The 21,863-nt window shown below is 40.0% G+C and overlaps 1 protein-coding gene across 3 annotated transcripts in view; it reads left to right on the top strand.

Moving 5' to 3' along the window:
* CLIC5 (chloride intracellular channel 5) overlaps positions 1–21,863 on the top strand; it is an 86,805-nt gene that overhangs the window by 54,859 nt on the left and 10,083 nt on the right. For all 3 annotated transcript variants that reach the window (XM_072857766.1, XM_072857764.1, XM_072857765.1), the window contains exons 2-4: positions 5,537–5,646; positions 5,978–6,103; positions 7,449–7,555. In XM_072857766.1, coding sequence (XP_072713867.1) covers positions 5,591–5,646; positions 5,978–6,103; positions 7,449–7,555 — 289 coding nt within the window. In that variant the 5' untranslated portion in view covers positions 5,537–5,590. The remainder of the gene's footprint in view (positions 1–5,536; positions 5,647–5,977; positions 6,104–7,448; positions 7,556–21,863) is intronic.

The following is a 21,863-nucleotide window of genomic DNA, read 5'->3' as shown; positions in this document are numbered from 1 at the left end:
CATTGAAATCATCAGGACTTAAGAACATGCTTAAAGTCAAGCATATACTTCCTCTGAATTGGGACATATTTCAGCACATGCTTAAATGCTTTCCTGAACCAGAGCCACAGTCAACAAGAGTGTCCTGTGATACACAGGACCTGTGCTACAAGATTTACTTCTTACTTGAGACCTACCAGCGCTGCTCTATGAATATACATTTCTTAGCTTGCCTCTCCGTTGGTGGCACTCCAAATAGCTTACTGGCTTTTACATTTGGACAAGAAGTTGTGAAAGAAAAGAGACGAGAAACTGGAAAAAAAGAGATCCTTACTAAAGCAATACCTTGGCATGTCTGATCTCATGTTGCAGCCAATGATTTTTCTCTACAATGGAGATTTGTGCTATTGTGTGTGTGGTATAATTACTAAGACAGATTTTTTTTTTTTAATGGCACAATAAATAGGATATTTCCTGGCCTGCTCTGCATTTCGAATAGGATTTTCACTTCCCCTTTGGGTTCTGAGCGTAAGGAGAGTAAGTGTCAAAAGGCAGGCACTTTCCCAATTTTAAAACAGAGAGGGTGTAACCATGTGTAATGTGAGTCTAGATTTTGATTGCAGGGATGATGAAATCAAATCCCTCCTTAATCCTTACTGGGAAACATTGAGGTGAATTAGCCTGCCTGCTTTTGTTAACTTGTTAAAATCCTTTTGAAAAAGAAATGTGTTTTAATGTCATCAAAAATATCTGCCTACTTTACCACAGAGTCCGAGAGCACTGGACCATTGTGCAGAATGGCCTGAATGCAATGAAAAATGAAAAGAGAAGGAGAAGAGATAAAACAAAATATATTATTTTCCTGGAAATAACTCAGTGCTTTCCAATATGCAACTCTTTCCAGTGCTGCCATTTTTAAGCTAGATGCTTAGTCATTGTTAATGATGGTATATTTCTTTAAAGCTGCTATATTTTGGGAATAACTGGAAATGAAACTTGCTTAAGGTTAGTTAAAATAATATACTATTGTCTGTGTGCATTACAGTCACTGTGAGTATACCAGGTGGAGTATTTTTGGAACAAGTGAGGAAGTTTATTCCAGTTATTTCATTTATAGCAAAGTAGTAGCTTGAACTTGAGAAGAGCTCCCTGTTTGTTCATCTGTGCTGTGCAGTGGTTGGAGGCTCTCAATACTACCACTACTCTACAAAAATATTTGGCACAAGCTCATAAAATCACCAAGACTTGTTTTTCTTCCCCCCAAAACCCTCTTAATTTTGTTCCTTGGTAATGTGGCATACACCCCCACTTGTGCACACAAATATCTTTAAGGTTTGATTAATTAATTAAAAACAGGTGAAGTATTTAAGGAGGAGTGCCTTATAAATAATAAAGGAGAACATCTTGTTCGTTCTTGCCATTACTCAGATAGAGGCAAGCAGCTGGTAAGACGGTGGGGTTTTCCTGATGTGATTATACCAAGTTCCAGGGCAGGACCTTGCATCAATTGGTGTGAAGTACCTAAATGGCTGAAGGTTAAGTAGAGAAACATCTTTTTTTTAGTAGTTAAACTAATAAGAGTAAGTTTGTGTGAAGTGACAGGAGCAGAAAGTGATGTTTCCAAGATGGAGCAAAACAATTCTCTAGCAAGTAGGCCTCCACGGATTCCAGGCTTATCTATTACTGGGGTCCACATTCATCCCACCTAAATTCAGACACTCATCGGATTCAGTCAAAGTGAAAAGTGGTCGGATTAATCTTTTGGATGTGCATGCCAGCCTTGCCTGCACAGGAGACCTTCCCTTAGGGATCTCAGTTAAACTTCAGTAGGATGAGCATTGGCCAAAGAGTCTCACCCAGCAAATCCTCAAATCTGTTTTATTCTTCCACAGTCACTCTGGGAATTTGCCTTTTCAGGTGAGGTCCTTCTCCATAGGGAACAGGAGTGACTGCTCATCTGCAGAGAGAAGGTGGCTCTGAAACCCTTCCACAGCTTTGGGAGTTACAGCACACTTTAAAAACTCTGTTTCCTTGATCCTAGTGCCCACAAAGCCTCAAGTCTATCCCTAGTTGTGATCATCACATGAGAAATATCCGGTGTTACTGGCAGGGAGAGCACATATATCATCAAATTGCTCCTTTTTATAAGCGGTTGATCACTTTTGCTGTGCTTCAGGGAAGCTATGAGAAAGCTTTTGTGCTCGTTTGCGAAGAACAGTAGGCATAAATGGTGTTTCTCCAGCTTGTCAATTATTTGTTCTTTTCTTTCCATCCACTGTTTGAGTTCTTGATCTTGATGAAGGTATTATTTAATTCCTGCATTTCTGAGCCCTTAACCTTGGACAGATACATAACAGGCTTGTATTTAGGCACTACTGGGGTGCTTTAAGCAAGCTGTTTTTCTTTGAAGCTAAGAGTGACTAAGCCTGGGAAGTTCTCTGTTCTTCCTCCTCTCCTCCTGGTTGTTAATAGACTTCACAGGGGATCTCAAAACACTCTGTTAAGCCTTTGAAGTTATTACCTACTAAGGTTTTGCTCTTTCTGAGTGCTGAACATTGAATTACTGACTGCTGTTAGAAGCAATGAGAAAGGATTCACAAAACCGACAGAGCCTTGCCTATAATTTCTGCAGAAAAAGAGCTGAATTTAATGGATAAATTGTGTTGCTGGGGAGAATTTGATTCTGTTCCCTCCTCTGTCACCAGTTTGCCTTGTGATTTGTGGTAGCATTTTCAGTTATGCCAGTCACATGAGATCAAAACCCATGAGTCAGACTCCACCCAAATCATGAGCCTGGCTTCCAGATCCAGGAGCTTTGAACAGAGATCATACCGTACTTTTTCTTTAGTTTATCTTTCATTTCTGGAATTTCCTCTGTCTATTCCCAATGTGTCTCTAGCAATTAATGTTTCCCACTCTTTTGGAAGTGTTGGGAAGATATTTTGACCATTTGGGGCTGTTGGAGGCCTCATTTGACCTCCACAATTAATTTTATTTTTGATGTCTAAGCGAATCTTATTTCTTCCAGACTCCACATCTTTCTCCTGTCCCCAATGACTTGTGCATCCCTTAACCTCACACAACCCATCACTTCTGTGTCTTCATTGCCATTCATCTGCTTGTTCCCCCAATAATCCTCTCTGGACTTGAGAGGGTTTTTCACCATTGCCGTGCAAGATGCAGAATGTGTAAAAAGATGCAGATCTGGGTAACCCTTAACCTTTGTATGAGAATATATAATTGGAGAGAGCAGGGAAATGACCCCCCTGAGTCTCTTTCCTGAAAAAGGTGAAATTGTGACTTGCAGCACAAGAAGTGGGTGATGAGGACAGGCGGGAGATTGCCTCCATGCAGGATGGAGACCTGCAGGAGGGCTGGAGCTTTGACTGTTATTGTGAGACAAGACCCCTTTGCTCATAAGGTATTTGCAGGGCTTGGCAAACCAGGGTTTTACACTCACTTTGAAAGGAGTCAGGTGAAGAGTGCATCAGGCTCAATGGAGTTATAAGCCAAAGTAAATCCAGAGAAGGTAAGATGAGAATCAGCCCTTCTGTCTGCATTCTTTTGCCCTCTAATTCAATTGTCGATCTGTTTTTCTTCAAATTTTAGGTTTGTAATATATTGTTTGCAGACTCAGTTAGCCAACTCCATTATGAATGATATGATTACAATTGAGATGGTGAAAAAGCCAAGGGGAAATCTGGTGTCATATCGCTGTTTTCTCCTATACCATTTGCCTCTTTTCAGGAAGGGTAAGAAGTTAAAAGTTCTTGGCAATCGTTTAACAAGCCAAAGCCGAAACAACAAATATGACTTTGCAGTAATTATTGCATGCAATACAGTGGTGCCTGCTATTCCCATGGTAACATTGTCATTGTTTTGCCATGAGATTTTGCAGAACAGAGCTAACTATTTAATTAATAAAATTTTGCAAAACTAGTCTATTCACACCTCAGGCAGATGGAAAAATGCATCTTCTCTTGCTCATCCTCATGCCGTACCACTCTTTCACCCACATTGTTTGCTGGTTCTTGCATATGTCATGTGCCAGACGTATTGCAGAGCCATAATTTCAGGTAAAAGTGCAGCCAAACTGTACCCCCATATCCAAATACCCCTAGAGCCTGAGTGTTTGAAACCGAATCTGAACCCAGAGAAAAACTCTTTACATATCCCTAAACTTTACCATGGGTTGTCTCCAAGCCTTGAATCCACACTCGCTCCATATTCTGGTGGATGGGAAATCTGGAATTTGTTTTTAAACCCAGAATCATCAAAAGCTGTGTTCAAGACATGAGAGAGATTCACGATGCCTACCAGAAAATCTTTCAGCTAAACATTTCACATCCAAGGCCTGAATTTGTAGCAACTGGACACATCTCAAAATGTTTCTAGTTGTGCTGTGAATGTTTCACTGAACTGCAATAATTAGAAGTGATACCTTCTTTAAGACAGAGAAATGCTACCTCACAGGTTGAATATTAATAAGATAAAATTTATGAGAGCAAACAGAGTAATATAATATTTTCTCCAAAGAAAAAGGGCATGTATTTGCTTACCTCTTTCATCAGCTGTTTTCAGACACACACTGTGTGCATAAAATACAGTTATGCAACCCATGTGGGTCAACAACGGAAGGTTGGTTGCTTCAGCAGGATTATAAGAATCTTTTAAACACAATGGTACCACAAATTAAAATGGAAATCTATCAAAACCATTATAGTCCTGAAAGCTTTGGCCACAAGCATAATTATTGTAGAAGGATGTTGTGCTTGGACGCAGCTTTGGCTCAGTTCAGCTAGTGTTATTTGTATCCCTCCATGGCTCAAAGTCAGAATTTGCATGGCTAAGGACCATAAATTTTTAGAGGAAAAAACAGGCTGTTTCCTCAGTGCTAACACTAGCAGTTTTTGGTTGTTTTGTAGTGGTTTGTAGGCAACTCATTAGGTATTAGAGATAGGAACAGACTGAATGTGGTGGCTGAAATCCGCCTTGAACCTTGGAAAGATTCAGGTGGAGATTTCTGTCTGGATCTGATTGTTTGTGTCTGAGGCTGTTGCTTTACTGGATGTGAACAAGAACAAGTGAATGTTCAGAGTGCTTGGGTTTAAATCTAGATTTGAAAGTTCACATTTTGGATAGTAAAACAGTGAAGCAGATCTTGAGCTGATACAAACCGCAGTCCACAGACTTAAATAGAGCAGAAAACCTGTCCTGAGTTTTCTAGCATGTCAATGAAGCAGGTAGTCCTGAAGGGATGAGAGTAATTGAAAGAATATACAGTCTCCTGGATGTTGCTTGCAATCAGCACAGGACACATCTCCTTTACCCAGAGCTGCTTTCAGGAGAGGCACCAGGTTGCTTTCTCAAGCTCCTGATGAAGGCTGAATCCTGGAGTAACTCCATTCTTGTGTTGATGATAGACTACATTAAATAACAGGCACTGCTGGTTATTTTTAAACTGGTTATTTTTCTTTCAACATCCAATTTTCCATCTTGAGGGAGGTAAGTGACTAACAAGCCTGAAATCTATTTTTCCTCTCTGTCCATCCCTCAGGCCGGTATAGATGGAGAAAGCATTGGGAACTGCCCGTTCTCCCAGCGTCTCTTCATGATCCTGTGGCTCAAAGGAGTTGTGTTCAACGTCACCACTGTTGACCTGAAAAGGTAAAAATTGTTCAGCTTAATTGAAAATAGTTATATGATCCAGTGTTTGCCCTATAGAAAGGCCACACCAAGTTCAATCAGATTTGTATCTAGCCTAGAGAGTCTGTGGTGCACAACAAAATAGTTGGGATTCAGGTTTGGTTTTTTTTTTTTTTCACTTGTGGAATGTTTTTATATTAAACAGGGTGCTTGGGGTAGTTTCAAAGTCTTCTAACCACAAACTACAGGAAAAAAAAAAGAAGGGCAAACTGATTTTGTAGGAACTATAAATATCTGTGCAACTACCTGACCATAAAGATTACTGATTTCATGACTTTTCCTCTCTCTGCAGAAAGCCAGCTGACCTACACAATCTGGCTCCTGGGACCCACCCACCTTTCTTGACTTTTAATGGAGAAGTCAAGACAGATGTTAACAAGATTGAGGAATTCTTGGAAGAGACTCTTGCACCTCCAAAGTAAGAACTTCGGATTTTTTCAGTCAATATGCCATTTCCTAGGAATGAAAGATGTCCTAAGAGGAGTTCCTAAAAAGCACTCCCTCCTACAATCTTTACTTACAGGAGTAATATTTATTTATGAAACTTTCTGGCTTCAGTGAGATGACTTCCATGTGTGAAGGTTACTTGTATGACTAATAACTGCAGAATGTTTTCTCTGTACACATTTCAGGATGCCCTTGTATGCAGAATTAAGGAGACCAATACTAGAAAAATTTCGTAGGGGTCTGGTGTCCACATTTTACAAAGCTAAAAATAACTTGGAATAGATGCCGAGAATTGCCACACAAAATATCTGTGCCAGGAAAAGCATTTTACAGCAAAAAACTGGAGGTTTTTGAGCTGTATGGTGTATTAGAAAGGTTGGAACGGGAACTGATTACAGAGTACGAGAGGCTCTGGAGGCAGAAAAGTGCTCATTATTCTAGTCAAGAAATGACAAGAAGCCATGACTGGAAGTTATAACCAAACTAATTCAGATTAGAAACAAGGCACAGGTTTTTTCAGTATGGATGATTAACCATTGGAACAAGCTACCAAGGAAAGGTTCAGATTCACCAGATATGCCTTAGTTAGTCAAACATTTTGGACTTAATACAAGGATAATGGGAAAAAAATTGTTGGCTTGTGTTTTGGACTTTAAAATCTATGAATCAATGACAACTGGCTCGGTTCCTTACGGAATGTTTTACCTCCAACTGAATCAGCAGCTATAGGCCAGTCCTGAGGCAAGAGATCAGATATTTAAATTTTCTATACTCTGATCCAAGACCACTGAAATCAGTAGGAGTCTTTAGTTTGTGTTGGTCCTTCAAATCGATATATTCCTTTGCACCAGATGTCTATAAAAAACAATTCAGAGGCTGAAAACTTTATGTTCCTTCACCTGAGTAATACTAACATGCCTTGCTATTACATCCTGGAGTACATTTTCAAGCGTAGGGAATTAAACACAACTGCCATTCATAATAGAGAGAGCTGACTGCCAAACTCCCCTGCACCTTTCTGGAAATTTATGCTTCCTTCTGATTTAAGGCCACTGTATCTTGGATCGTGGTCACGTAAAGCACCAGTGCAATTACCTTTGTCATGAAGCCATCCTTGTGTAACTATCCAAATGCCTGACTTGACAGACAAATATTATTAAGAGGGACTTGTCAAGCTGTTGTTTTGAGATAAATTGCAATGTTAATTGCAGTTCCTCTACAGGGCTTTTTTCTTTCTTATTGGAAATTGTATTTGTAATTATCATTATGTTGCTGGTAACAAGATGTTACTCTCCACACTGCTTCTCCCTTTTCAGGTACCCCAAGCTGGCTGCTAAGCACCGGGAATCAAACACTGCTGGAATCGATATCTTCTCCAAATTTTCTGCATACATCAAAAATACCAAGCAGCAGGATAATGCTGGTGAGTAGGATCATTACCAAATGTGCCAGGGAGTTTGTGTACTTGCAATTGGAATAATTTTGCCATTCTCCCATCATTTTATTGCAAACTCTGTTCGTATGACATCAGCTACCGCTGCTGATCAACTTGAGATGGTAGGTTCAGTGGACTCAATTCACATGTCCACAGTTGAATGGACTACATTTATACTTGTAAATACAACAGGCTGCAGAGTGTTCAGTAGCCCCTTTACCAATTGCCATGACATCGCTCCTGTCCATACAGCCCAGCTTCCTCACCAAAACAGGATCCCATACTGCTTACTGGAAGTGGCTGGTGGCCTGTGCTACCTCCTCTACTCTGCCCAGGCACTGCTTAGAGGAGTGCTAATTGACTGGACCCAAGCCCATGCTAGTACTAAAAACTTAGCAGTGAATGACTGGGTGATCACTGGGTGATCAACCCATGCCCTGACCCTTCATAATTTGTTAGGTGTCGCCATGAGACTCTTGGCCCACTTATCTCATGATTATGTTACGCTGTTATAGCTGATTTGCTCATATAAACTGAGTTATATCAAGAGTTTAAACATAAAGTAATTAAATGAAAGAAGTGGCTTTAAGAAATGTAATTGCACTCTGTAAACTCCAGAATTTCCTTCACATGTTTGTATGTCAAAAGAAATACTCCCCGCAGAAGCTGGATGCCATGCATATTTACACGCATCCTACACTGTCTTTGTAATGAAATTGCTTTTCTTCTCCACATTCCTTTCTCCTCAGAGAGGCAAGACTCCAGCTAGTCTAAACTCCTGTTGCTCCATGAAAGCTAATGGATTTAGTGCCATATCCCTTGAGATGATCTAGTAGAATATTTGCAGTCACTCACTGATGTACATCTTACCTTATATTACTAGTTTCACAGAAAGAGACCTGAGGTATGTTAAACACCATGTGCTCATATCATATCATTGAGAGAAGACTAGATTTTTTCAGGTTCCAGCTCTGCCACAGATTTCATCTGTACGATTATATTTCATTGCCTGGGGCTGACCCATGAGATGAAAATGGGTAAATGATGATTTATGTCAGATAACAATCTGCTCCTTAATATTTTTGCGTTGTTAACAGAAGGAAATAATTATAGTGCTTCACTTCTCAGGGATGCTAAAAAGTTATTTTTTTGTCTAATGCTAATGGGATACTCAGCTAACCTCTGTAGGAAGTTGTAAAAGGAAGATAAATTAAGAGCTAAACTAAATAGATGTTACAGTGAAAATAAAATATCTTGGCCATTTACAAGGAATTTTTATGGTCTGCTCCGCAACTGTAAATCTTAAATTCAGCTGTGCTGCCCCTTGCATTCTAAACCAGCCACGGGTATCTGTCCACATGCATAATCCCACAGCGTCGCTTGTCAGTGACTCTGCAATATTCAAATCCCTGGACTCATAAGGGCTGGCAGCTCCAGCCAGTAATAAATGGCTGTCCTAGAGGTGTCTGCATCTGGCTATAACCAGAGCTGGAATTCAAGGTCGGATATCCGCTACTGTGAGATAAGGAACCTAACCCCGCAAAGTGCTCGTGACCGGGTCTCCACATATTTGCTAGCTACAGTGTGATTAATGGGAACTTTCCCTAGTTCTGCCTAACAAACTCTTGGTTTAGGTACTCTTGAAAATAAAAGGAAAATACTTCCCAATGGCAGTTAAGCACACCAAGGTTATAGAGAAAAGAGATGGTAAGCTGCAGGAGAGCAACAATATTTGTTCCCTTCAAATGTCCTCATTTTGTTAGCTGGTTCATGCTCTTCTGATATCCAGACACACTGCAATCTCTGAACATACTGATACTCAACTTTCCTCTTTGAAGTAGAGAAAAGTTTTTAGCTTAATTTTTTACAGTTAGAGTGCTGCAGTGCAAGGAGAATAAAGCAGAGATGAGCAGAGTATAGGTAGTACCTCCATGTTCTTTCTATCAACGGAGTAAAGTACCTGAGGACCTCAGAGTCCTTGGGACTATCAGTGCAGACTTATGCCATGCGGGAAGTAGAGTAATTTCAGCAGAGTAATTGACTTTCAGTTTTCAAGGGCTAAGCAAGAATAACTTTTCCCTTATCCCAAGGACATTTTACCCACTTTCCTATCCAGTTCATCTGAACCTACAACAGTTATTCTGAAGGCTGATTTGGATAACAGCTAATGAGTTAATTAAAAGGTAGTTGTGTTAGATTTCTTGAGCAGTGAAAAGATTATGTGCAAAAAGGAAAGAACAGCACTACTGTATACATATTTCCTAATGAACCTATTTCTTTTTGACTGGTATTTTTTAAAATTGCAACACCAATCAAAAAGAGATCTGGGGCTCTAGCCCTGATCTGATACATGTCATTTTGCAGCAGGTTCTGATGCATCGTCTTTCCTATATAACAGCGAAAGTAGTTGTGTGTAGTTCTGTAATAATAAAAAGCATTTTGTAAACATAAAATGTAATTACTTAGGAGAATGTCCTGTTCCCTGTCTCCATATGAGCAGGTGAGATCCAAAAAGAACGGAGATTGCTGCTTGTGGTTATCTTAAGTGGTATACATCCCAGCTCTCAGGTAAGGGTAATACATGTCTCATAGTCATCCTCTATATCAGCTCCTAGCTCCAGCTGACTCAAGTGCTTGGGTTAATCTGGAAAGCCACACCAGTGGCTGGGACATCACTTGCACATGATCAAAATACACAAATAGAAAAAGACTTGTTAATAAATCCAAAATAGAATGGAGAACCCAAACCATTATATAAAAAATAATTTTAATTTATTTTAGTTGGGAATAGGGGAGTGCTGAATACCAAGTAAGCTAAAGCAGCAAACATCAGGTTGTTTAAATTATGTTCTCTTAACCTGGGAGTCAGGAAGGTGAATTCATTAATGCGTGGGATGTCAGGCTGGGAATTTGTAGCATCAGCCTATCTCTAGCTGCGAGAATTGTGGCTTAGATGTAATTATATATGATCATTCTTTGTAGCATACTGGTTTAGCAGAGATGATGCGGTCTACGTAACATGAGCTCTCACTACAGCCTGTGGCTATTAAATCTTTGCGGAAAAGTGGCGTGAAGTGGTTGGGATAATTAATGAGAGTTATGCAGTATGAGGATACTGGATGTGAGAAATAATGAGAACCTAATGCACACCACAGATAAGCCCAAGCTGGTGTTCCTCCCAGGAGGATTTACAACCAGGGTCATGCAACAATTTCAGACTTCAAGTGATGCCATCGCTTGGCTATGTCGTTGCAGCATTTCCTGTCCTGACAGAGGTGGTGAGATAGCACTGCTAACAGAGTCTGTAGCATTTAAGTAGCTAAATGATTTTTTTTTTGCTGATAGTGGAAAAGTTACTGAAGAAAACAAGATTTGTAATTTCTTGGTTTAGCGTGTTTCTCAATTCTTGCATGTAAATGAATAGACACAATGATACATCTGTCTGTTTGTTTCTAAGATTGTGATACCCTCTGCTGGCAAATATGTGGATATATAAAGCAAGCAGCTTTACAGTCAGGGCTGAAACATCCCCTTAACAGAATAGGTTTCCTTCTATCAAGACAGTTTCCTCTTACAAATGCAACGTCGTCAAAAGAGCAGTGTTTCATAGTAACCTATCGATTTTTGACAAAGTTTTCATGGAAAAAAATTATGTTTCTTCTGGATGAGTTAAAATTACTTTGAAGTAAAATGCTTTAACATTACAGAGAAAAATAGTACTTTTTTTTCTGGATTCATGCAGTACTTCATTAGCCACACACCGTTATGTTTTATGCCTGGCACAGAGGCAGGTGATAACCTTCTTCTGTAAGTCTGTATGGCAATATGTTATTGATCATGATTCATTTACTTACCAAAGGTATTTGGCAGCTAGGCTGCCCTGATTTAATAGTTCCCTGAATTTCTGATTCTTTTTTTCCATCTTTGTTTTCCTAACTTTTCTGTCTTATAATATAAAAACGTTGAAAGGTTTGGAACGGGCTGGTGAGGGCTGTAAGCCCAGAAGCAAACATGCTCATGCCATATCAAAGTCCCACCACTTTTAAGCTTCTTGAAAGAAAAGGAATTGATTCCAGATTCTCAGGATGTGGCAAGCTGTGTTTAAAGAAAGTGTGTGCATTTATTATTTCAAGTCAGTTCAATTACAACGGGCTTGAGTCCTTCCACCCCCCATGTCACTTGATAATTTTATAACAGGCCTCTCTGAAGGAGTCATCTCCTCATCGCAGGATTAGACCTGTGCCTCTCTTCGATAGCACAACTGAGTTATTCAGTCCTCCAGCCGCTGCCACCAGGCTTCACCGCTTGTGCTTGAAATGACAAATGCTCATTCACACAAGAACAGGAGCCTTGGGAGAGTTGAGTGGCAGTAGTCTTAAGAATTATTTACTGGATGCTCTCGCTCAAGTTTTCATGGCCAATTTGAGAGTTTTTGGTTGCTTAGTGATTGTTTAATATCTAGAAGGAGATCTTGTCTGAGCACAGGAAAGTAAACCAAGATCTTGTGAGTTTACTTTGGTTCCTTTGGTTGATGCTGAGCAAGTCACTCAAGCTCTGTACAGTAACCAGGGTAGCAACAATTTCTGTATTCATTGGAGGAGCATGAAATTTAATTAACTGGAATGCTGTGTACATATTCGGTATCCTGCTTATTATTTTTTCTTGTGAGACTGGATACTGCAAACCAAGGGGACAACCTATAGTAACCACTCATTAACTGTCCCACCTAAAATTTTAAGTTCTTTGGCTCATAGAATGAGCCCTTTGATTTCATTTATGAGTTTAAAAAGTTGTTCTTGAATTGAGTTCTTAGGGGGCACCAGCTCCAGTGTGGGTGGGCGCATTCATTAGTGGTACGGAAGGATATTTCACTGTACGGCTCTTCAGAAGGCGCTGAGCTGGGAGACCACCAACATGATTTCATGCAGAGGAATTTCCAGCCGTCTGACCAGAGGACTCCACTTGTCTGGTTTGAATTTACATCAAGAGGCCAAAAATAAAAGCGCATTTAAATCATTAACTTACATGTGATTAAATGCCATTCACCTCTTTCAGTAGCTACATCACACTTTGTGGTAAAGTGCGTGAGGTGGGAAATGTCTCTCTTCGTGTGCTGTGTGTGTATGTATACAGTAGATATGCACAGACGCATATCGGACTGGAATTAAAACTGGCCTACATCAGTTTTAGGCAGCTTTCACTCTGGGGAGTTACTCCTGCTGAGAAGACAGTCAGACCCACAGTATCAGTACATGCACAGGCTGGACGGCGTGCTCTAATCCTTTCTAGAAGCCATCGCGTACCTCCTACCTCCTTAAATAAGCAGAAAATTAGTTCACTCCAAAACCCTACATAGACTATTTACAGTAATAACAGCTCTGTGGTGCAGACCCTTTGTGGCACCTGAGCTGGTGCACATAGCCGGGATAGGAGCTTCTTGAGTGTTGTGGGTCAGCCTGTGTCATCCTGACAAGCGTGGTCTGGTCTGGTCTCCAGCAGCAGGTCGGTGCAGGAGAGCAAAACATCTGTCCCCAAAGCATCTCCGTGCTTGGTGGGGAAGGGCTGGAGGTCACCTCTCTTCCTTTCAGCCTGGCTTCTCACGTCCAAAGGGGTCAGATTATAACAGTAAACATGACACAGCTTGTCCTGAGTCTTCGATCCTTCTGGCCTATTCTGTGCCTAAAGGCTTCACCCTGTGCCCAGCAAAGTTCCTGGCAAAGCTCCTCTTGACTTTAACGGAGCAAGTTTAAAAAGCTGTTTGGATGCCCTGGAATCGATGAGGAGTTTCCTGTGACAGGGATCTTGGATCAGGCTCTAATTCAGGACCAGCATTAATGCTTTACACCTTTTATATAGATTTTCAAAGAAGTGCCATGTAAATATATACATATATATATACATGTATGTGGGTGATGTCTGTGTATCAACTTGCTGTTAAAATTTTTCCTTCTTCCTCTGTAGTTGCAGAATTTGCCTTTTCCACTACAAAACCCCACACGTGTCAAGGCCCAGCACGAGCTACAATTTCTCCTATGCTGTGACAATATTAAGTTTTCTCTGTCATGCCACCAGGAAGGACTAGAAATAGCTTTTAAAATTGTTTTAGAGAAAAGGACTTGCTTTGTGATGGAACATATCAGGATGACAGATCTTTAACTTTGGCATTTTGAAGCACAAAAAAGCTATTTCAGAACGTTTTAAACAAGTTTTTATGGCTCCCTGTGAGCTGAGTACTGTTGGGCTCGCGGTAGCTGAAGTGCCTGGCAGCTTTACAAAACCAGCCCTAGCATAAAAAATACCCAGTCTTTAAAACATATGTAAAATAGCTTTTCTGCAACATTTGTGGCACATAAAGTACCAAATACACGTTGGTGAGTGTGATATAAAGCTTTTATTGCCATTCATTTGGGATGACCCATATAACTCACTCATGATATGTTAATAAAACTGTTCTCTGCTCTCTCTTTAAAAAAACACACGTATAAAGACCACTAAAATAGTGGTGATAGCTGTGTGCTAACTTGTTAAGTAGTGCCACAAGTTGCATTTATCATCCGTCTGAAATTGCTTTATCTGCTTTCTGCCCAGTAATCAAAGACTGATTCTAAAATGCTCAGAAACAGCAGTTTGCAAAATAAGTTTGCTTGAGAAATAACTTTTTGAAACTTCTCCTCAAAATCATGCTGGCTGGAGGCCCAGAGCCATCAATATTCTGTCTGGTACCAGTGACAGCTTTAAGGGCCAATATCTTTTGACCTGCCAAAACTAAGAACTGAAATTTTATGCCATTGGAAAGAAGAGGTTTTCAGTTTTCTAAAATGATAACAAACCATCATCTTAACCTTGGAAATATGTACCTTACTAGAGAATGTTTCTGAACTTTCCTATCATTTAGGTTTTTTCCTTCTTCTAAGACCTTTCTAATTAAGATATGAAGATTTCCTGATAGAAATGTGAAAAATACTACTTGAAAACAATACAAAACTAAAACTCTGTGTAAGTAACTCCAAATGTGATCAGACTGCAAGCCCTCCAAGGCAGGGACTTGGTATGCCTCGTAGCAGTCTTAGATGCAGCCATTCTGGGAACAGTAAATATTTACAATTAATGTACTAGCAGACATAGTTTTCTGACTCATCTGTGCTGAAGTAACTTTGAAACCATAGCATACCATAGGGAGGGAGAGAAAAAAATGAAAGAATATATATCTTTATATAAGTTCAAGACAGAGAATACGCAAAACCCTAAAAACCAGTTGACAATATATACTGCAGTCAGCAGGGTTAATGATATGCTCAAATTAAGGCATGTTCTCAAGCCTTTGCTGAATCAGAGCCTATATGCACAGGCCAGGCCTAGACTAAAATACTTGCAATGGGAACAGTAGTTGGCAGATGCTCTTTTTTAAGAGGGAATTATTTCCCCTGTGTGTTTGAATATTCCTCCAAGTGCTGCTGGCTTTACTAGGATGCTTTGTTCTGTTTCCCAGCCGAGCTCCCATGCTCGCACACAGGAGCAGTAGCACAGCTGGAAGTGGATTAGAGCAATCTGGCGGCAGTAGTCCTGGGAGGAATTAAGCGCCTCGCTGCTGGAATGGGAGGCCTAAATTACATTATTATTTAGAATTGAGTTTTAACTTCGTTGCTCCATGGTTTTGCACTGGTGGGTAACTCCCCTCGTTGCAATATACTTGGTGCATCTTAAATATGTTCCCCACAGCAAGGACTTAGATGAAGTTATGGCCTTACTCAGTAAAGTGTCCAAATGTTATGTAAGCAAATGTCCAGATTTAAGCACCCAATTGGTCTTATTGTCCTGAGATGATTGTTCACAGCCTTATATTTAGCAATTGTAGAGCAAGCTATCACATGGTACAGAGCCCAGTGACTGGCTCTTGGAAGTCAGTTTGCAAAACTGTTGGTGACTTCAAAGGGAGAAGTATTGGCCCAGAATCTGTTTTTCCCAAAACATACTTTTTGTTTTATGCATGCAAATGTTCTTCATAAAATAACAGGGAAGAGAAGAATGAGACATAACTGAAAATCAGTGTTGCTAATTTTCTTTATTAGATCAGATCTTAAATAGTTGACCTTTAGCTTGAAAACAATGCTGGGAATAAGGTGACTGAATGGGAATTGGAGACATAATTCTTTTCTAAATATCCTGATTCTTCTGATTGCAAAAAAAAATAATCAGAATTTCATGGAGTTTGAGGCTAGAAGAAACTTTGGATTATTTACTATGATCTCCTGCAAATCACATCCCAGTTTTGCCCATTGAGCAAACGTTATTATTTTGGCCTTTAGAGTATAAGTTATTTTGCATCAGAGCAGAGAATAGGGGAAAGAAAGAGGTCTTCGATGCACAATGCCCCTCTAAGGGAGAGGGGTGGAATTTACTGGAAGATAGATGCCCAGCTGATGGCAATAGCTGGTCCATATTATGCACTGCAGAGGAAGGTGAATCCTGGTGACTCAGCTAGTCAAAGCCGAAAAACAAATATTTCCTGGACATTAACCTGGAATCAGGATGACTGTGAACATGTGAGGAAGGCATTTACTCAGCAGCTTTCTGCACCACTCCAAGGCATTGGTCCAACTGTTACCGTCTCTAGAAGAGAATGACCAGATGGCCATGGATAAGCCCCATAACACATCTGATTAATTGCCTATCAGGAGAAAAGATACTGTGATCTTTCCAAGCATCTTAAGACTTGAAGCATGAAATTAAATTACCGTCATTGTCTTAATGTTGAGTAGCAAATTCTCTGTGACATTGAGGGTGGTACAGGCAACCTATCTCGGTTCTTGTTCCAAGACCTAAAAGATGATATTAGGAACTTTAAGGTGCCATGACCTGCCTGTGCGACTCTGTCCCCATCCAGCCCAGTTTCTCCCATTTCTGCCAGAACTGGATTAAAGCCTGCCTTTTCTTAGTCTCTTTATAAATATCCCAAAAAGTAAGTCCACCTCCCCTCCCTCCTTGTTTGTTCCTTAAATTGCTTTGGCAATGTGGAAACTGAATTTGTCCAACTTCCAACCCTTAGACCTTTTCACACCTTTGTCAGCAAGGCTGAAGAGCTCCCTCACACTTCCCAGATGTTTTGTGCATGGGTGAGCACCTGTGCACGCTGGCCTCTCAGCCTTCTCTCCGATGAACTGAACAAATAGACTCTTTAAACCTGACATTTTGAGGCTTGTTTCCAGTCCTTGAGGGCCATATTATTGTTCTCCTTTGACTTCTTGCTCAAATTTTCAAAGCCTTTTTTAACTGGGGACACCAGAACTGGGAAAAATGTTCTTAATACTTGTCACAACAGTACAGTTGCAACAGAAGGAATATGACCTCTCTACTAATACTTGAAAATTTTTCATACATCCAGACATAATTATACTCTTTTTGCTTCTGCTCTTTTCAGAGAAGTTAAGTTGAAGCATAATCACGATGATCCCTAAGTCATTTCATGGGGCTTGAAAGAAAAAATCTCAAAAGCAGAGAAACAATGGAAAAGAATTAAGATGTGAGTCATTTGTAAATCTCAATGTCTCATGTTTTTTTGTATCTGAGTAACAATTTTTGAACACAAAGGGGAGAAAATACTGGAAACATTAAAATAAAACAATTTGAGACTGAGATTTGCTAAGTGAACTGAGGGATTTGGGAACCCAATAGGCTTTAAAACTTCATCCTCAGGTGCTGCTAGCTAGGCATTGCTATGTTTCCCTCTCACGTCTTCACTCCACCACTGCTGAAGTAAAATAATTTAGTTGAAATTGGTGGAGTGCAATTAGGATTATCCTGGTGTAAACAAAAGCAGACTTTATTCCTCTACATCCCTGGGACTGAAAGAAATTGATATTAAAGATGCAAGCACCATCAGCCTGTAGAGGAACAATCTTCTTTGCTTAAATATTAGAACACAAGGGGTCCCCACAGCACTGTCACTAAAGCCCATTTGCACTCTCTACCAGAAGCTAACTTTATTCTTATTTTAATACAGAAAGATGTAGTTAGTTTTTCTTTGTTAGTCCCAGAATCATCTTGTTTGCTCTTTGGTAGTAAAACAAAACTTTAAACTCTGAATAAACACACAGCATCCTAAAAATCAAGATATTGGCGTGATAATCTCATACTATAAATACGTGGGTTTATAATCTGCAGGGCTTGATGGTGGTTTTTTTTCAGGTTTCTGATGCAAATCAGCTGCTGCTTGTCTGCAGTTGGTTTAGGGACACCTGCACAAGACTAGCATCGCAGAGGTCAGGATTAGGCGCTCTAGGGACGTGCTCTAGAAATGATGCTTGTCACTTACATGCTGCTACAGAGTTACGATGATTTGTGAAATGCAAGTTAGGTACTGTTCTTCCTGGGGCACTTGTAGGCCAGTAGTTTTACATTCACTTGCTTCCTGCCCTCAGGGTTGCTTGGACTCCTAAGAGACTTGGAAATGAACCCTTCTTTTGGTGTCATTTGAACACCTGGGTTTTCTTCTTAAAAACAGCATTTGAAGGTGCTCCAATTGCATTCTTCATGATAAAGTTACAAGTATTACATTTATTTCTTGCATCCACTGTAAAACTGAATAAGAAAAGGGAAGGAAGAAACCTGAGTTTTTAGTCTAAAACTAGAAACAAGTCAAAACAAATTTCCTAGATGCTTGAAAATTATATGTCTAATTTTCTTTTTAAAGACATTATTGATTCACCTATTTCACTGGGTTTAATTTGAGAGTAGGACAGATGGTATCGCAAAAATAGGATGAAGCCTCTTTTTTTGTTATATTTACAGTTTATCCCCCTCAACCTGAAACATAAGTCCACGGCTGGTGCATTACTGCTTTTACCAATGTAAAGTTTGTGGCTGAAGAGTGCTATTATCCTTATTTTGTATATAGGAAGTTGGAAGGCAGAGAATTTAAATCTTTTATATAAGGCCATGTATAAAAGCTTGGGAAGAAGAGACTCAGGTCTCCTAAATCCAGGTAAACTCTTAACCCTTGGATCATTGTGCTCTGGTTTAGGAAAGGGTATCTGGGGAATCAAGGTCTCAGTCTCTCTGAGACTGAGACATACCTTCTGTGGAGTTTTTGAGACAGGTCTGTCAAAATATCCCAGACTTTTGGGATGAAGCTCTAATCAATCAATCCACACCATCAAGGCTTTGTAGATGGGGTGCAGAGGGAAGGGAAGAAGGGTGATAAGGGAGGGATCATGTCCCGTTAGTTTGTCTAAAAGTTACACATTAGTCATTCAAAAATCCTGGCTTCTTTTGTGATCAATGGAGAGGGGCATAAGTCCATTTCTAAAGGCAGTTTGATTTATCTTAAACTATGGATCTAAAGCTGGGTGAACTTCCTTTAGAGGTGCCTGTCTTTCATTGCTATCTATAAAGGAGACTTGGACAACTAGGTTGGGCTAATTACCTAACACTTAGATGGCTAAAGTTAGACAAGGTGAATCTTATCCATAAGTAAATCAATAGATTTTTGATGAATCTGGGTTTCTAAGGTTGCTTTGGGTATCTAATGTCTATATTTCAGCTCCACGTTCCTCTGACTCCTGGCTGAAGTGCTCCTGGAGTTTAGCACCTCTGTTTCTCTCACTGGACATACACAGAACATATGTGCCAACATATATGGAAAATATATACCTATTTATGCCTGACCATGTCTGAAAGGCAGCCTATGACCAAAGTTGTGTGGCTGTTTGGATGTGTACACCTGTGTCCGTGTGACTTCTCCCACTCCTGGTGTATGCTCACCTGAACGCTGACCAGGAGTAAAAATCCCTTCTCAAGTCCCAGGTCTGACTTAACTGGAGGATGAATATGAACCCCTGTCCCCTAAGAGAAACCCGTAACCAGGAAAGTAGAGTTGAGGAACAAGAGACACTAATCTATTTCTCTTCTGTGTACACAACTAGGTATTTGTTGATTCATTAAGTGAGTAGAAACAGGCAGATCACAACTTTTCAGCACGGGCATTTACCTTTATTGTGGGAACATGCTCAAGTCTCTGTTCCAGTGAACATTGAATTATTTATCTAGAGTGGAGCATCTTTAATAGAAGAGGTGACTCACCCCAGAAACTCCCTTTGGCCCAGAGTTAGGCATCTAAATGCCTTGGATGCATGGGAGCACACAACTTCCATCCTTCTCTGCATTTCCAATGGCTCTCTTAGTGACTGCCCACTCATTTGCCTCTCAATATAGACACTGCTCAGAGCTGGGGATTTTACAAGGCAGAAACATGCCTGGAAAGGAGGTTGCAATGCTCAAATTGGCAATGTACTTGCCCTTTGGGGAGTAAGCCCTAATATTTAAGTAACTTTAAAAAAAAAAAACGGGAGGTATTATCCTGCATCACTTAGGTGAACTGTGAAATTATATTCAAAGGGTAGGATTCATCTCGCCTAACTTCACCTCCCTGAGAGTTAGGTGTCTAGTCTGAGCTAGTCCTTTAGGCTTCATCTGTAATTCATGCAGTGAGAAGGGCATGTGTGGAGTGAGTCACGCCAGTTTAAATCAGATGTCTCAGGCAGTTGGAAGGAATTGCCCTCCGGAGATGCTTAGTACCTCTGAGCAGAGAGGGAACCTACATAACCAGCTTAGAGGAGACACCTGACTCTTAAATGGCTAAACAGAAGAAATCAAGGCAGCACTCAAATCTCAAGGGTTATATTGAAATCACAGGGGGGAAGATAAACTGTTCAATATGTAATACAGTGGCACGCATATTGCAGTCACAGCTCCTCCATGTGAGAAGGATTAATCTATACAGATTAAAGTTACAATACTCTCTTGAGCCTGCCTGGAAAAAAATGAGCAGGGTGGAGAAAAAAGAGAGTGAAAATACGAATCCTTGGTCTTTAATTGGACTGTCAGACTAGTAGAATGATCTTATTTTCTTACCTTAAATTGCTGTTTCTTACCTGGTTTCTCTCTCCTACCAGAAAACAGTATTGGGTCTCATATAATAGCAAACTCTGTGAATCTGGAAGTGATCAGGAAAGGTGGTTTGTTTTTTTAAAGGAAAAATAAATCTCAGATTGTTTGTGTGAGACTGTGAATATTTATGTACTGTTCCCCCTTTTCCCTCATTGCGTATTTCACCAAGTTCATTTGCGTGTGTTACAGGATAAATCTTACTGGAGGGCAGTGGAAGAAAGCACTAAAAAGGAAAAGCATCAATCAGTGATCCAGGGTAGCAGCAGGAATCGTTGTTCGTTTTTGTACGTGGATCATTGTTTGTTGAACTTGCCTGGGCTTGACAATTAAGAAACTTGCAGTTCTGCCGAGGTCAGTCTCAGGTAGTTTCAGATGACGGCTACAAAAGCCATTATGTTGCTGGGCTTCGATGACTTTGAAGCCTTGTTGTCACTGTGATTCAGTGGTATTCACTTATGAAGAGGGCCACATATATTTTACTTCAGCTTGGAGAAAATATTTTGTGACAAAACGTTTATTTGACAAAAAATGACATGGGGGGTGTGACTAACCTGAATTATTGACAAATGTGGGTTGAATTTGGTGAATAGTGACTTGTTTTGAAGAGTAAAAATATTTTCTCTTAAACTTTTTGAAACAAAAGGTTATTCGCTTTTTAATTTGAAAATGACATGTTAATTTTGAAGATTACCAACTTTTTAAAAGTAATGTGAAAATGATTGAATGTCTATGCACGACTTACTTAACCAACCATCCCAAAACACGGCTTTCTTTTTGTTTGCATGTTTGTTTGGAAATCTTGAACTAGTTTTTCTCGCTTTTAATGTAAATTAAATAGTTTTTATGTTAGATTTGGCCAAAGAATCGATTGTTCTTAGTGTTTTTATTGTGCCCTCTATGCTTTGCATCTCTTCCCATAATAACTATCAAGTAAAATCCTCATCCTGCAAATGGTTCCACTCAGACACATAAAATCGGAGTCATCTCACCTAATTTTAGCTGTTTTAAATTTAGGTAGCCAGTCTGCCTATTCTCGAAAGAGGGAGAGAGAGGCTCCTCTGGTGGTAATTCAGCTTTTCCTAGGCTACTATTTTAGGATGGAATGATTTGCCTTCCAGTGGCTCCTTTAGGCCACAGAGATTGGCGTTTATGTGCTTTGTCTGCTTTGCTATTTCTTCTCATCCCAGCATTAAACAAGGAAGGAAATATTTGGAGTTCAAGGAAGGGGAAGAAGAGTCCTCATCTGACCTCTGCAAATGCTGTGGGTGTGGGCAGTCTGAATCAGTTTTACTTTTTCCGAACCATTTGTCTTTTACTACTTTCTAGTTACTTTCCATTTTGCTTCAGCCTT

The sequence above is a fragment of the Ciconia boyciana genome, chromosome 3, assembly GCF_034638445.1.
Source record: "Ciconia boyciana chromosome 3, ASM3463844v1, whole genome shotgun sequence".
In the NCBI taxonomy this organism is placed as follows: Eukaryota; Metazoa; Chordata; class Aves; order Ciconiiformes; family Ciconiidae; genus Ciconia; species Ciconia boyciana.
Note: the sequence above shows the minus strand (reverse complement) of the source record. Positions and strands in the feature narration are given on the sequence as shown.